Source organism: Myxocyprinus asiaticus, chromosome 10, assembly GCF_019703515.2.
Source record: "Myxocyprinus asiaticus isolate MX2 ecotype Aquarium Trade chromosome 10, UBuf_Myxa_2, whole genome shotgun sequence".
In the NCBI taxonomy this organism is placed as follows: Eukaryota; Metazoa; Chordata; class Actinopteri; order Cypriniformes; family Catostomidae; genus Myxocyprinus; species Myxocyprinus asiaticus.
The window spans coordinates 27,818,037-27,832,740 of record NC_059353.1 but is presented as its reverse complement, the minus strand read 5'-3'; the positions used below and the strand labels follow the sequence as shown (position 1 = coordinate 27,832,740).

Sequence of the window (14,704 nt, the reverse complement as noted above, 5' to 3'; positions counted from 1 at the left end):
AGTTGACAAGTATATAGATGGCCTAAAAAATAACAGAGATGAACATAAAAATCACAAAAAGGAGTTTTCTGAATATCTCAATTAAGTGAACATAGGAGTGAAACTTTGGTTTGAGCATGTACATGGATGCTACATACTAATGTCTAAAATGAAAACTGGTCATTTAAAAATTGATATGACAATATAAAAATTTTCAAAAGATATCACAATTAACTTCAGAGACCCTCATGTAAGCTAACAATTAGTCCCTCACTGAGCAATGGCTAACTTTAGCTCTTAATTTCCATCCAACTAGGCATCATGTTAATTTTGTTTCCATTGTATTAATAAAGTTACAATTAAATAAAGTGCCTGCATTTGACCAGAGCATATTTCTGCAAGTTTTGTATACCCTTTTATTGATACTTCCTTAAATTTCAACACAGGGATATTCATACTGCATAACAGTACCTTGAATGACCCAAATTAATTGATGATTTAACTGTAGATGATTGGTATGGTTTTAGTGTAGCTACATGTATTTGAGGAGAGGAGCAGTGAAAAGAATACATTAAAGAAAGGAAAAACAGAGAGAGATGGAGTTGAGGGAAGGAAGTGTACATGCAGAGGTGAATATATCAGTAGAAACTGCTGAATCCACAGGACACACACTTTTGAATTAATGAGCTTTTCCAAGCATTGCATACACTCACTCACATATATGATGAAGCCAAAACACTCTTGTGTGTGTAGCCAAGGTCTGTGAGATAAGAGAAGACGAATGGTTTAGAGTGAGTCTGTTTTGATCAACGCTTCGCTCTGTCCTGTCCACTTAAATAATAAATGTGCCCAAACACCGGCATGTCTGTTTTGTTATGAACCAAAACAGCCAAAAGGCCAATGACATTGCAACACACACCATTGGTTCTGTTTTCACTATTTACTGCTGGTCAGTTGAGATAGACTTACTGCTGCTTTCTCTCTTTCTCTTATGTGTGTGTTTGTCTTTCAGTTGCTGATAGGTTTTGAGAGCGGTACAATAGTAATGTGGGACCTGAGGGCCAAAAGAGCCGACTTCAGAATATACTATGATGAGGTAAGTCTCAATATGTGTGTGAATGAAATGTCTTCACAATAATAGCAAATACAGAAATCACCTACATTGTGAGGACCAGCCAATGGTTCCAAGGGAAACAGCTTTATGAACATACAAAATACTGTCTTAATAAAAATCTAAAAGTGCAGGTTTCTGTAAAGGGCTTATGTGTTCCTGTAGCTCATGGGGAATGGCATTAGTAATGCAAGGTCATGTGTCAGGGAATACACATAAAATGTATCCATTGAATGCACTTTACGGTAATAATTTTGAATAAAGAGCCAAATGCACAAATATACATGTAAAAGGTTAGGTTCAGTGGTAGAGATTGGGTTAGAGGATAGGGAATCATTAGCATAGTATTAAAACAATAGAAGTCAATGGAAAGTTAGACTCCAGCCCATGGCAAAAAACAAGACAAACAAATATGAAATGTAGTATGATCAATACTCTATAAATAAATTGACATCTCTCCCCCTCTCCATTGTCCAAATAAATGTACTTTTGGTACAAACAAATTGGCTCTTCTGCTGATGCTGATTTACAACAACGCTGCACACAAGTCACTTTTTTCTGATTTAATTTCCCTCCTCTTGCCATGTGGATGTAGCATAATCACTGCTTGGCATACAGCTTTATCTTCCTCTCTGAAAAGGGAACTGGATCCTGCAGCCAGCTGCTTACATTCAACCCTCAAAAACACGTTTCAATCACAGCGCCCCTTGGCACACAGCGACATGTCGACCTCGCTAAAGCCCACAGCCTTCCAGAAACTCGCCATTTTTTCTCCTTCCTGTCTTTTACTTTTGGTTTTAATGCAGTGACAGTGCTCTCTGATCATCTGTCAGCGATGACTGTGCAGAGGGAGTACAGGGTGCCGTAGCTCGGCAAGCGTTTGTCAGGGTTGATAAATGGAAATGTCTTGGGGTCTGCTAATTGCTAGTTTAGATGCCCGCGTGGCATGCCCACGTATGTGGAAATAAAGTGCTTTTAATAGAAAGAAGGTTTTTGAGTGAGGGAGGGAGAGAGAAACTGAGAAAAGTGCAGTGGAAACAAAAAGACAGGAGGCAATGAGACCGGATTATATATGTTTATAAGCGGGGTGTCAGAAACGGTGGTGAAGCAAAGAGAAATGGATTGGAAAGGTACAGAAATCTCATCACAAAGTAGGCTTAAAGGTGTGGTCACACTAGATTAACTTCCGTTCACTTCCATTCATACATATGCCAACGCAGGAGAGCAAAAAACATATGCGTAGTACTTTCATCTTTCGCTGCGTACCAGTGGCGGCTGGTGCTTTTCAAGAATGGGGAAGCACAGGCTATTGTTTTTGGTGTCTGCAATGTTAATACCAAAAGCTGTTCAGACTACTACTCAACTATGCAACTTTTCAACAAAAATAAATAACTAAGATCAAAGCTGTTTTTCCAACAGTTAAAAGTGCCAAAAGACACATTAACTTTTATGAAAGCTAAAATAATCGAATTATGTCAGATTACAAATAACTGTACTTATACCTCCGAGCCGTCGAACACTCTGCTCTCAACAGCGGTGGTTTTACATTTCATTAGCTGTCAATCATGTACATCAGCATTTTAACTATTGGTTGTTTGTAGCAAAGTCCCACCCATTTAAAAACTTGATCTATCATTATATAGAGAAGTTGGACTTCCATGCCGGTCAAACATACATTGATTGTAAAAGCCCAATGTCCAGTATTGATTGTTTTGAGCATCTCGTCCAATGAACATCGATCTGATATTTAATTTATAAAGATTATTTGTATAAATATTAAACTCGTCTTTGCCACATTTCTTATGAAATTTTCGGGGAAGCTGTGCTTCCTGTTTAGTCTTCGCTGCTGCTGCGTACCAAGGTTCAGTTTTGGTAAATTTTGATCTCCAAAGTTGTAAAAAGCTGTTTGACCAATGAGGATCCAAATGTCACATATTGACCTCTTGGCTCAATACAAATAATACAATCTTTAAAATGAAATAGTTTGCAGTGTTGCAGGAAAGTGGAGTAGATTGTCTATTTTAACTTTTAGAATGTATTTGTTATATATAATTAGTTATTTTTTCAAAATAGACGGTCTAGATAGTGAAATCATATCCCGTTTCCCATATTCAATGTAGGGTTCGAAGTAATTTTGCAAGCGCAAAGTCCTTGTGACCGCACCTTGCCACAGAAATCACTGTATCTTGTTTGATTAGCCACCTTTAGATTCAGTTCAGTCAATTTCTTGGTGCCTCTTTGAGTAATAAAGAACATCTGCCTCTCAAACACTTTGAACAACCCTGCCCCTTTCATACACACTCATAACAAACATCAAATAAATCAAACACTGATATAATTTCACATATTATTTACTCGCTGACATTAGCGAGGAGATAAGTGGAGATCAGGCTGCTTTGATGGTGGTGTAATTACTGATATTGGATTATTGACTCTCTCTCTCAGATGGATGGTGCGCTGAGAGAGAAAGACTTTCACAAGCATGAGCAATTAGTCTTGTCTTTCTCTTATTTTTGAAACCAACTTAAAGATGCACGCATGTGACATGCTTTATTACAGTTTTTTGAAAGACTGATGCTGTACTGAGCAGCAGCAACAGCATCTCTCTATTTCTCTTTCTCTGCCATCACTGTTTTCATTTTTCATACTTATGTCTTCTGCTCTTCTGCTTAAATGTAAATGTACAGCAGCCCTAAAAAGTATTTGACCACTTAAGCTATACATGGCCCAATGGTTAGCACATATGTTCTGACACATTGAACTGCATTGTTCACAACATTCCTGATCACATTCTTCCTCTTCTCCCCATCATTTCCTGTCATCTCTCTACAGTGCTTTGGATAAAAGTGGCACAAAGGCAAAACATTAGGAGAGAAAGTCTGTAATAACATTAACTCTTTGAAAAAAAAAAGAGTTCTCTAATGATCTCTTTGTCTCTCAGGCCATTCACTCAGTAAGCTGGCATCATGATGGGCGGCAGTTCATGTGCAGTCATTCTGATGGCAGTCTAAGCATGTGGAATCTGAGAAACACAGCCAAACCTTTTCAAGTCACCTTCCCTCATGGTGAGTACACACAAAAAGCATAAAAACATAGTAGCATATTGTCTAGAAGTGCACAAGCTCACTTGTTTATTGAGCAATGACAAATAGGGATGTCCTAAAAATCTTGTCAAATTATCTTATTTTAAATATAGATATTTTCTAAGACCTACCCGGCATTGACACAGTTATGAGGGTCTACAGGTGTTCTCTATGTGATTTAATTTATTTTTGTATGGTTTTCTTGTTACATGACAACAAGTGTGTCTGCATCATAAGTGGTGTATGCTTCCTGCACATTTTTTTATACCACCCTGACTTTGATTTGTTAGAAAAATGTTTATAAATATTAATAATATTTAAAGCCAAGTTGCTTCACTACTTATTCAAAGAAATAACAATAAAATGTTATGCTTAATAATGCTATGGCAATTAATTACTTTATAAAGTAGTGAAGTGTTGTTGTTTTTGTTTAATTTTTTGGTGTGTTTGTGACTTTTACTGAATCTTTTTACTTCATCTCATCTCAGGACAGCTACAAATTAATTAAGTAATGTAAAACATATTTATTACACGTTATTGTCTGTATGAGTAGCATTTTTAATGTCATTTTATATATATATATATATATATATATATATATATATATATATATATATATATATATATATATATATATGTATATTTAAATTAAAAGGCCCGAACACAATCAGTGTCAGTGTCAGTGACCCTGAAATAACTAAATTATTCAGTTGCTCCTAACCCCTGTGATACAGTGTTCTATTATCATGTAATATACTATCTTTTAGGTGTAAATTAAACAAATCATATTTGTACACTGAATGAAGAGTGAAATGTATTGCTTGATTACATACTTGAATTATTACACCCATGTCATATATGAGATGTTCCTAGAGGGCACTAGGTTTCTTGTGTTTCTTTTATTTTGAAATGCTGCCCTTGTTTCATGTTTCTCTTGTTGATTTGTCCCAGGTGTGTCTTGTTAATAGTTTTGTTAACCTTGTTAGTCTTTGTGTATATAATGCCCTTATGTTTTCTGTGTCTTGGTCAGTTCTTGTCCTGGTAAGGCTGTTGTGTTGGAGTGTTCGGATTTCTAGTTTCTTGTGTTTAGTTTCCTTTTTATTAAATCTGTACTTAGATCTGCATCTTGCTTCTCAAGACTCCATCTTTACAGAAAAACTGACGAAGTTGAACACCTTCTTACTGCCATTGGTGCACGTCATCGGTAGGTGTGACCTGGAGCTCCACCTTCCTTGACGCTGACATCTCATTCTGTTTATGTTGTTCAGTCAGTAAAAATCAGTCAACAAGAACACACTGGTGTGGAGATTTATTAGCGAGCTGGTGCAAATTTACCTATATCTGAACAATCGTTCACGTAGAGAAATTTACACAGACCATTGTGACGTGGGGGAGGGCATGGCTGGGCCATGAGGATGCACGCCCGGCGCTGAATTGTACTAATCAGGACAAGGGGGATAAAGACGAACCAGAGGCACCAGTTCGAGAGAGAGAGAGACACATGCGGCCACTGTGTGTGTGTCTGTGTGTTTATGTTTGTTTAAGTTGACATATGTCATTAAAGTTATGTTGACTGTTCTGCCGGTCCCAGCCTCCTCCTTGCCCATCGTGTGAACCCTGATACACTGGTGCCAAAACCCGGGAAGGAGGAGGCATGCGCTGTCGTGGATTCCTTGCTGCTGCCATCCGCCAGGGGATGGAGGAGTCGCTACCATCCAACGGGAGCCAAAGGAACCGCTGCCGTCCACCAGAAAGTGGAGGAGCCGTTACCGTCCACCTGGGGACAGAGGACTCACTGCCATCCACTAGGGGAGGAGTGGCTGAGGACCAGATGACAGCGTGTCCGGGGACCGGCGAGCGAGTTTTTTTCTCTCTCTCCTCTCTCTCTCTCTATCTCTTTCACTCTCTCTCCCCCTCACTCTTTCCCTTTCCCCTCTCCCTCCCCTCATCTCTCCCAGGGCTCCAGGGAGGCAGGGAAGACCTGCCGGCAGAAGGACAGCCGGAAGGACAACACCTTCCCTCCAGGAAGGGAGGGGAGGGGAGTACGCCATGCCGGAGGTTTCCCTGAATCGGGCGGTGGAGGAGTGTGATGAGGAGGAAGGCATGAGGACCATGAGGACGCACGCCCGGCACTGAATTGTCCTAATCAGCTGGGAGGGGGATAAAGACGAGCCGGAGGTGCCAATTCGAGTGAGAGAGACACATGTGGCCGCTGTGTGTGTGTGTCTGTGTTTTTATGTTATGTTTCAGTTTCTTTATACCATTAAAATTTTCCGTTGACTGCTCAGCCGGTTCCCGCCTCCTCCTTTCCCTTAAGCATAGACATTACCTGTTACACTGGTGCTGCAACCTGGGAAGGAGGAGGGATGTACTGTCGTGGAGTCCCCGCTGCTGCCGGGATGCGGAGGAGCCGCTGCTGTCTGCCAGGTGACGGAGGAATCGCTGCCATCTGTCAGGGGATGGAGGAGACTCTGCCATCCCCTGGGAGCCAGAGGAACCACTGCCGTCCGCCAGGAAGTGGAGGAGCCATTACTGTCTGCCAGGGGACGGAGGACTCACTGCCATCTGCCAGGGAAGGAGTGGCTGTTGTCCGCCAGGGGGTGGAGGAGTGGCTGAGGACCGGGCGACAATGTGTCCGGGGACTGGCGAGCAAGTTTTTCTCTCTCTCTACTCTCTCTCTCTCTCTCTCTCTCTCTCTGTCTCTCCCCCTCACTCTTTCCCTCTCCCTCCCCTCGTCTCTCCCAGGGCTCCAGAGAGGCGGGGAAGACCTACCGGCAGAAGGACGGCTGGAAGGGCAACATCTCCCCTCCAGGAAGGGAGGGGAAGGTAGCATGTCACACCGGAGTTTTCCCTGAATTGGGCAGTGGAGGGCGTGGCCGGGCCGTGAGGATGTACGCCCGGTGCTGAACTGTCCTAATCAGCCGGGAGGGGGATAAAGACGAGCCGGAGGCGCCAGTTTGAGAGAGAGAGAGAGAGAGAGAGAGACATGCGGCCGCTGTGTGTGTGTCTGTGTATTTATGTTTGCTCAAGCTGACATATGTCATTAAAGTTATGTTGAGTGTTCCGGCCTCCTCCTTGCCCATCGTGTGAACCCCGTTACAACCATTTCCTCTGATTTTTTTGTTTTGTTTAATTAGTTTACAAAAGGAATTAAATCTACTCAAATACTCTTAAGTGCCCATTCACTCATGTGCCATCTGCAGTGAAAGACATTTACACATCTGCCAAAAGTAAGCCTATCATCATTCTTTTGTCTTCATTCTGCACATTAATACTTTTATACGCTCATCTTTGCAATAGTATCAATGTCATCATAAATTACAATAACAGAGTGTAAACGGCGCATATTATTGCCATGTGTTAGTGCATTAGCGTTATGAATTAATAATGTAAAAAAGACAAATATGTTTTACTGCAAATATATTACTTTAAATCATCATCATTAAAATAACTTCTTTTACTGATCTCATGTGAATTCTACTCTTAGAATGAGGCATAAAGACATTGATAAGACATTTTAATGTCACATTAGTTAAGGTTTTACTTAGCATCCTCATATTTAAATGTTCCTCTAAGTGCCTCCCACAGTGGTGTGGCAGGTCTCTGAATGTTTGGAAACAGTATACCATTGCTAGGCTGTTTAGAACTTCTTTTTACCCCTGAAAGAAGAATGAATGGGGTAAATATATTGGGGCCTTTAGTCTTTGTGTACATAATGCCCTCATGTTCTCTGTGTCTCTGTAAGTATTTATCCTTGTAAGGCTTTTGTGTTGGAGTGTTCTGTTTTCTAGTTTCTTGTGTTTAGTTTGCCTTTTATTAAAGCTACAGTTAGATCTGCATATCGCTTCCCATGACGCCATTACAACCCAACATTCTCTGGCCTTGTGTCTTACGGACACACACACACATACAAACACACAGAGTTAAATACCCCTTCAGCCACGACTCACCATCTATTAGTGAAATCTAACTCTGATGTCATCAGCAAACACACCCCCTCACCAGGTGTGATCTTTATGGTGGATGATTCAGCGTGTGGGTATGCAGTGTGTGTGTGCGTGTTTAAATTTGATTTGACAGGAATAAGTGATTCATTCTCAATCTTGGTCACTAAGTTTGGGGTCCTGGCCTTGAGCTCAGAGGGTTATATAAATCGAAGCACTTTAATTTCAAGGCTTGCACAGGGGAAAGCGATTTGTTAATCAGAAAGTACTAGACATAACTGCCAGAAAGTTCTAGGTCAGTGTGAAGGGTAGGATTTCAAAAAGAGTGATATATTTAAAACTCACCATTTCGTATGTGTGTGTGTGTGTGTGTGTGTGTGTGGGGGGGGGGGGGGGGGGGGCGTTGGGGGCAGGTTTAAGTGGTTTTCGAAGACTTTTTTTTAGGTTACAAACTAGTAATTACAAGGGTATTATGCTATAAATGTGGGTTAGGGAACAGAATCTATAGTTCGTACAGTATAAAAATCATTATGTCTATGGAGAGTCCTCATAATGATAGCTGCACCAACGTGTGTGTGTGTGTGTGTGTTTCAGGCAAGACTCAGAGAGATGGTAGAAAAGAGTCATGTAAACCCATTCTCAAGGTTGAGTACAAGACCTCCAGAAACAGGTAAGAGAACACACAGACACATGCACATACATAGACATTAGAAGCTAAATTAGAGAGGAACTCTCATAGACCCTTATGGTTTTCAAAGATAATTAATTTTACTGTACAAACTTCAAGCCTAACTCTCACAGAAACCTGTTGTCAGTATTAAATTTAAAGCTAAACATAATATGGATGATTTATGAGCCTATCAAGTCGGTTTTCAGCATTTAGTACTATATTTGTGAGGACATTTAAAAAAAAAATACCTCTCAAGGATAGCCAGAGTTGTACACACTCACACTTTTTTTGCGGCATATGTGTCTAAGTCTCACTTGAGAACATTACTGCTGTTTCATCTTGTCACAAAATAATTAAAGTTTACTGCCTTTTTTAATAAGCCTGTTTTACTTTGTAGAGCAGCAGAGAAACATGATTTAAAGAAGATTCCATCTTGATTACTTTTTTCCCCCCTCTCTTTTGGCAGTCATAAATGACCATGTCTGTTTTAGTAGAATTTTAGAGAAGTTTGACTGTATTATTTATTTTCCCCTTTTTAAAAAAATGTCTAAAAGCCTGTTTGCACTGAAAGTGAATTCCTATTAACCTATTCACACCAGAAATGAAATTTGTCTGACAACAATTTGTCCTATGAGTCAATTTTCTTCCTTCATCTGTGAAATAAAGCCTCCTCAACCAATAGGATTTAAGCTTTTGTGTCATGATAAACAGCTGTCCGTGGGGCTGAAACTCTGGTCTCTGATTAGCACTAGGAACATAAAAAAGCCATAATGGTAACAAACAAGTAGCAATTGCTGTCAAAATGAAAACGTGTTTCATATACATTTGTACCACACCCACCTAGCACAATTTTTATTACAACAGCTGTACTATTATTACCTACAGTACACCTCATTGTCATTACAGTGTATATTCATTTATCACACTATCACTTATCACTGAATTACAGCCAGTTAAATTTTATTTATTGGATGGCTTGTATTTTGCATTTATATGAGTAAAGTCTTTACTGTCTTGTGTTTTTGGCTGTTCTGCTTTAAAATAAGTTAAATCTGTGTTTGTCATATGGGTTATTATGCAAAAAAGCATGTGAATCACTGAGTGTTGTTTTCATTTAGATTTTGGTGTGAATAGACCATTTATCAGCAATTTGTTTTGCTTTTTCGTTTTGGTCTTGGTGTGAACAGGCCTTTGCTCACCCTTTGCTCATAAATGTCACTGTTTCCTTGACCTTGTGTCAGGTAGTCAGGCCCCAGCTTTAAAGTGCAGAAGACCTCATGATTGTCCAGGCATTGGTTAGATTGAAGGCATTCAATCTAACCAGTTGAGTCATGGAATGCAATGATGGCAGAAGTTTAATTGTCATGGTTATAGTTCTGGAACAAGTGATACAAGTGATAAAATTCCTATAATATATTGTGACTGAGGCAGTATAAGGAGAATACAAACCACACATTGAAAATTAATTTGAGGTATTGCAACTGAGTATTACAGCTAGGAAAGGAAGTACCACTGTTTATTTAAAAAAGCCAATTGAATCATTGGCAAAGACATTGCCTGGTCTTCATGACAGTCCTTACTCCAGAACACATTCTGCAAGCCTGATGCAAACATGTATGATACAATATATTGGTGGTGGCATAGTGGGCGAAACTTTAGTACTGCCACTAAAGTACAGAACTAGTAAGCAAAAGGTTGCCGATTTGATCCCCATAGCCACCAGCATTGTGTCCTTGAGCAAGGCACTTAACTCCTGGTTGCTCCCGGGTGATTGTCCCTGTAATAAGTGCACTGTACGTCGCTTTGGATAAAAGTGTCTGCCAAATATATAAATGTAAATTTATTTTATTGATGATTGACATATCAAATTTAAATTACATATCATATGACATATGACACATAAAAATGTATCTGGGTAAACAATTTCGGAGATTTGGGTCTTTCATAATTCAAGTAGATAGGAGACTTGCTTTTATAAGTGGAAATAGCATATTAGCATTGGAACGGACATCAGCCACCCTGCTCTCTAGGAATCAGTTTCAGCATCGTCCATCGTGTTTCCCAGCCTGACATTTCAGCACCATGGACAGTCAGCTGACTATTCACTCAGTATTTGTTTTTCTGTTCTCTAAGGCCCTGGTTCCATCTGTTATTGTGATGTGTCTCGGGTGATCCAATCACATATGGTCAGGTGAGACACATCGCTGTTTACTGGTCATTTAAATGCATCTCCTGTGACCACTTGTGTTCGTATTTGGAGCAGAGGGTCTCTGTTTCATGACGACACACATCAATCACTCTGTCAGTGTATTACTGCATGATATTAAAGCACAACAAAGTCAGAAAAGACAAAGAAAGCACGAAAAAAACAGCTTGCTGTTTCTCCGAGATGCAGTTGAAATTTAAGACTAAACATAACGTCAAGCAGAATTATCCGTCATTTTAGTGGATTACCTATATTAAAGGAGCTTCAGGTGTACCTGCTTGTCATCTGTGTTGATATCAAACACACTAAAGAAGATCTGTGAAGCTCTCGTGATTGTGTATGTATCCGCTTTTTTAATTTTCCGATCGGATGGTTATTTCCTTTTAAAGCCGCATGCTTGTAAACGGAAAAGTTTAAGCTCATGTTTTAGTGTAGCGGCTAGGACACATTCAGGACGAATTACTGTTTACCCCTCAAATGCGATGTGGACACATGAGTTTTGGACCACATTCGTACGTGGTTTCTGTGACCCCGTTTAGACCTGTATTTAGGGCTCACCACGTGTGATCAGATCACCTGAAATGCATCTTAATACCAGGTGGAAACAGGGCCTATGGCATAAGAAAGGAAAATAAATAAATGCAGACAGGGAAGAGAAGGCAGTCTTTTTTCTAGCTCACTGTTCTCCATTAACACTCTTCTTACTTTCTAATCTTACAGCAGTGAAGCCTTTGTCATCTTCTCTGGAGGTCTGTCTTATGATAAGGCAGGACGCAGACCAACTCTAACCATCATGCATGGAAAAGCCATCACGGTTTTAGAGATGGACTATCCGATAGTTGATTTTATGGTGCTCTGCGATACGCCCTATCTCAACGGTGAGTATGTGGAGCAGTTCTATCCAAAGTCTTAGTTCTTTGTTTCACTTTTATATTTTATTTAAGCACTTTGCACCACGACTTGCTAAATGGAAAAACTATAGATGCAATCCTTGATGTAAATAGCTAGTGGAGGGGAGATAGAGCATGGAAGTCTGATTCATTTAAGGGAATTGCTTTGTTTCAATTATTCAGTTCAGACATTTGATTCACCAATTCATTTGAGTCTCAGTAGCATTCCTAGAAGTCCCTACGTGACATTGTTTTGTAGTGATTATTTAGTTTAATACTGTTATTTTTCACTATTGTCAATTAAAGGGATAGTTGACACAAAAATAAAAATTCTGTCAGAATTTACTTGCCTTCATGCCATTCTGAATCCTTAAGATTTTCTTTCTTATGCAGAATGCAAAAGGAGCTGTTGTTGAAAATTGCAGTCTGTCTATTAAATACAATAGCAGTTGAGATTGACTCACTTTAAAGCTTAAAAAAAGAACTTAAAACTGTCATGTTCCAAATCTTATGATTGTATACAATAGGTTTTGGTGAAAAACAATCAGAGATTGAAGTAATTTTTTAGTTAAAATCTTGATGTCCATTGCATGTTCATGAGCACTATGAGAGAATCTCATTCACAGTGGCACGATTGTAAACAACTCAAGTTCTAGTGTGAGCATGCAAGCCACTGTGAACTGCTAAGATACATCTGGGTCCTTTTTTAAGCTTTAACCCTCTGGAGTCTGAGGCGTTTTTTTTTTTTTTTTGGATCCTGGAGATGTTTTGACATGCCCTGACATTTGTGGTTATTTCAGCTACTTACACCATATTAATTGCAAAAGTCTCATTACACTGTATTCAGCAAAAAATGTGCTACAATAATATGTGAGCAACATGTATGTACACATTTGTATTTTTGAGAAAATCAAGTTTAAACTTGGTAAGTAAAAAAGGAAATTGATATAGGGCCATAAAACACATACTAAACATTTTTTTCACAAGACTTTTGAGTGCGGGTTTTGTAGGCCATAGTTACAACATGTTGTGAAAACCATCCTGTCAATACATTCACAAAAAAACACTACATTGATTTAACTTTTGTATGACACCTTTTCGTGACACAAAATGTATGAAAGGCAGTGTCTCCACACCTAGGTTGGTAATGGCCCACCCCCTAATGGGGTTATCAAGTTGGAATTCCACTGTGAGGAAACAAATAAAATGAATGTGAAGAGACAAGATTTTATTTTTATTTTATTTTTTTGGGGTTTACAACAAAGTGCACAATGTAATCAAAATATCCAAATCGGTATGGACGCACGCTGTATATGTCTGTTGATGGGCCATTGCTGGACATATTTTTAGCACATTCCAAAAATTTAGACCTGAGCAGATATTCACAAGCTTGGTTGATGAGGCAGTATTTTACAGTAAATACTGGTCATAAGCTAGCCAAAACTAAAAGTTGCGTACTCTTTTTGTACGACATTTAGATTTCACTCTAAATATTACAAACAGATTGATTTCAGTCTGGTTATAGGTCTGAAATAGCCAAACTAGTAAAATATGTACATACTTATCTAACACAACATGTTAACTAATATAAGTATGAATAAATGACTTACTCATCAGAAATTATATCCTCTGGTGGATGAAGTCGTTCTTCAAAATGCAACCATTCGTTATCAGAGTCGTGCTCTTCTTCAAATGAAAAGGTGAATTCTTCATCACTTCCAAGTGATCAGCTGGACAGCTTCCTCGCCCGAGTAACGTACCATCTTTCAAAAACGATGAAAAGTCAATTAATCAGTTAAAGCTCAATGCCGATATTCCCATCAATGCTTTTTTTAAGCATTGATGGGGTGTTTAACATATTTGAAACTTTCATCCAGGTAATTACCGTGTGAAACCATGTTCTGAAAATGTGTCCTGAACAGCACTAGTGAGATGAGACAGAAAAACTGTACCTCTCTTTAGTTTCATACACATTACATAAACTGAGAATAATTGTTTTGGATCTGAATTGGCTCATTTAAAAGTAGAGATTTCAGTGTTTCTATAGACATTTTTATCATGTCTGTTTGACAATTATACGCTGCGTTTCAGTTCATTTTTGTGACGTGCTCCAGAAAAAAGTTTACGGAGATAGAGGCAGCATAAAGTGCATCCTGTTTGTTTTCTGTATTTTACAAAAGCACAACATTTTGTTTTTATGTGAGTGGACAAATAAAAGTAGACCCTTTACACTTTCGAATTATGTCTTCCTCTTACCTGTATGACCATAAAATAATATTTTAAGTCATTGCCATTGTTATAAGAAAAAAAAAAAAACAAGTGATCATGCCGGCGCCTCCGTCAACTCCAGAAGGTTAAAGTGAGACCCTGGGCTGAGTAAATTATGACAGAATTTTTTATTTTTGGGTGAACAACTATTCCTTTAAATTATATTATCTTAGGGTGTTTTTGTTGAATTTCATGTTAATGTGTTTATATCTGTTCCAGTTTCATGCATTTTACTACAATTCAGATCCTGTTTGTTTTGTGCAACATATACTGTATATAAAAAATACAACAATATTGTCTTGATTTTGATTCCAACATGTCCCTCAATGCCCCTGAATAAACTTACAGTTACCTTACAGTTAAGTGATTTACAAACACCTTGCAAATTGACCAAATAATTAAACTCTAACTCCTAAGAATGATTTGTTCACAAATCGGATATATTTAAAGAGAGATAATAAATAAGAAAAAACTCAACAGTTTGAGGAGGGACAGCTTTGGCTCTGTTCAGTCGAGGGGAAAGACTATATCAGTCGCTCTCTCTCTCTTATTT

The 14,704-nt window shown here is 38.9% G+C and overlaps 1 protein-coding gene across 9 annotated transcripts in view; it reads left to right on the top strand.

The window, feature by feature from the left end:
• Nucleotides 1-14,704, top strand: part of LOC127447113 (syntaxin-binding protein 5-like) — a 261,085-nt gene that overhangs the window by 161,481 nt on the left and 84,900 nt on the right. For all 9 annotated transcript variants that reach the window (XM_051708704.1, XM_051708703.1, XM_051708697.1 and 6 more), the window contains exons 7-10: nucleotides 992-1,075; nucleotides 4,032-4,155; nucleotides 8,712-8,787; nucleotides 11,714-11,871. In XM_051708704.1, the coding sequence (XP_051564664.1) occupies nucleotides 992-1,075; nucleotides 4,032-4,155; nucleotides 8,712-8,787; nucleotides 11,714-11,871 (442 nt within the window). The remainder of the gene's footprint in view (nucleotides 1-991; nucleotides 1,076-4,031; nucleotides 4,156-8,711; nucleotides 8,788-11,713; nucleotides 11,872-14,704) is intronic.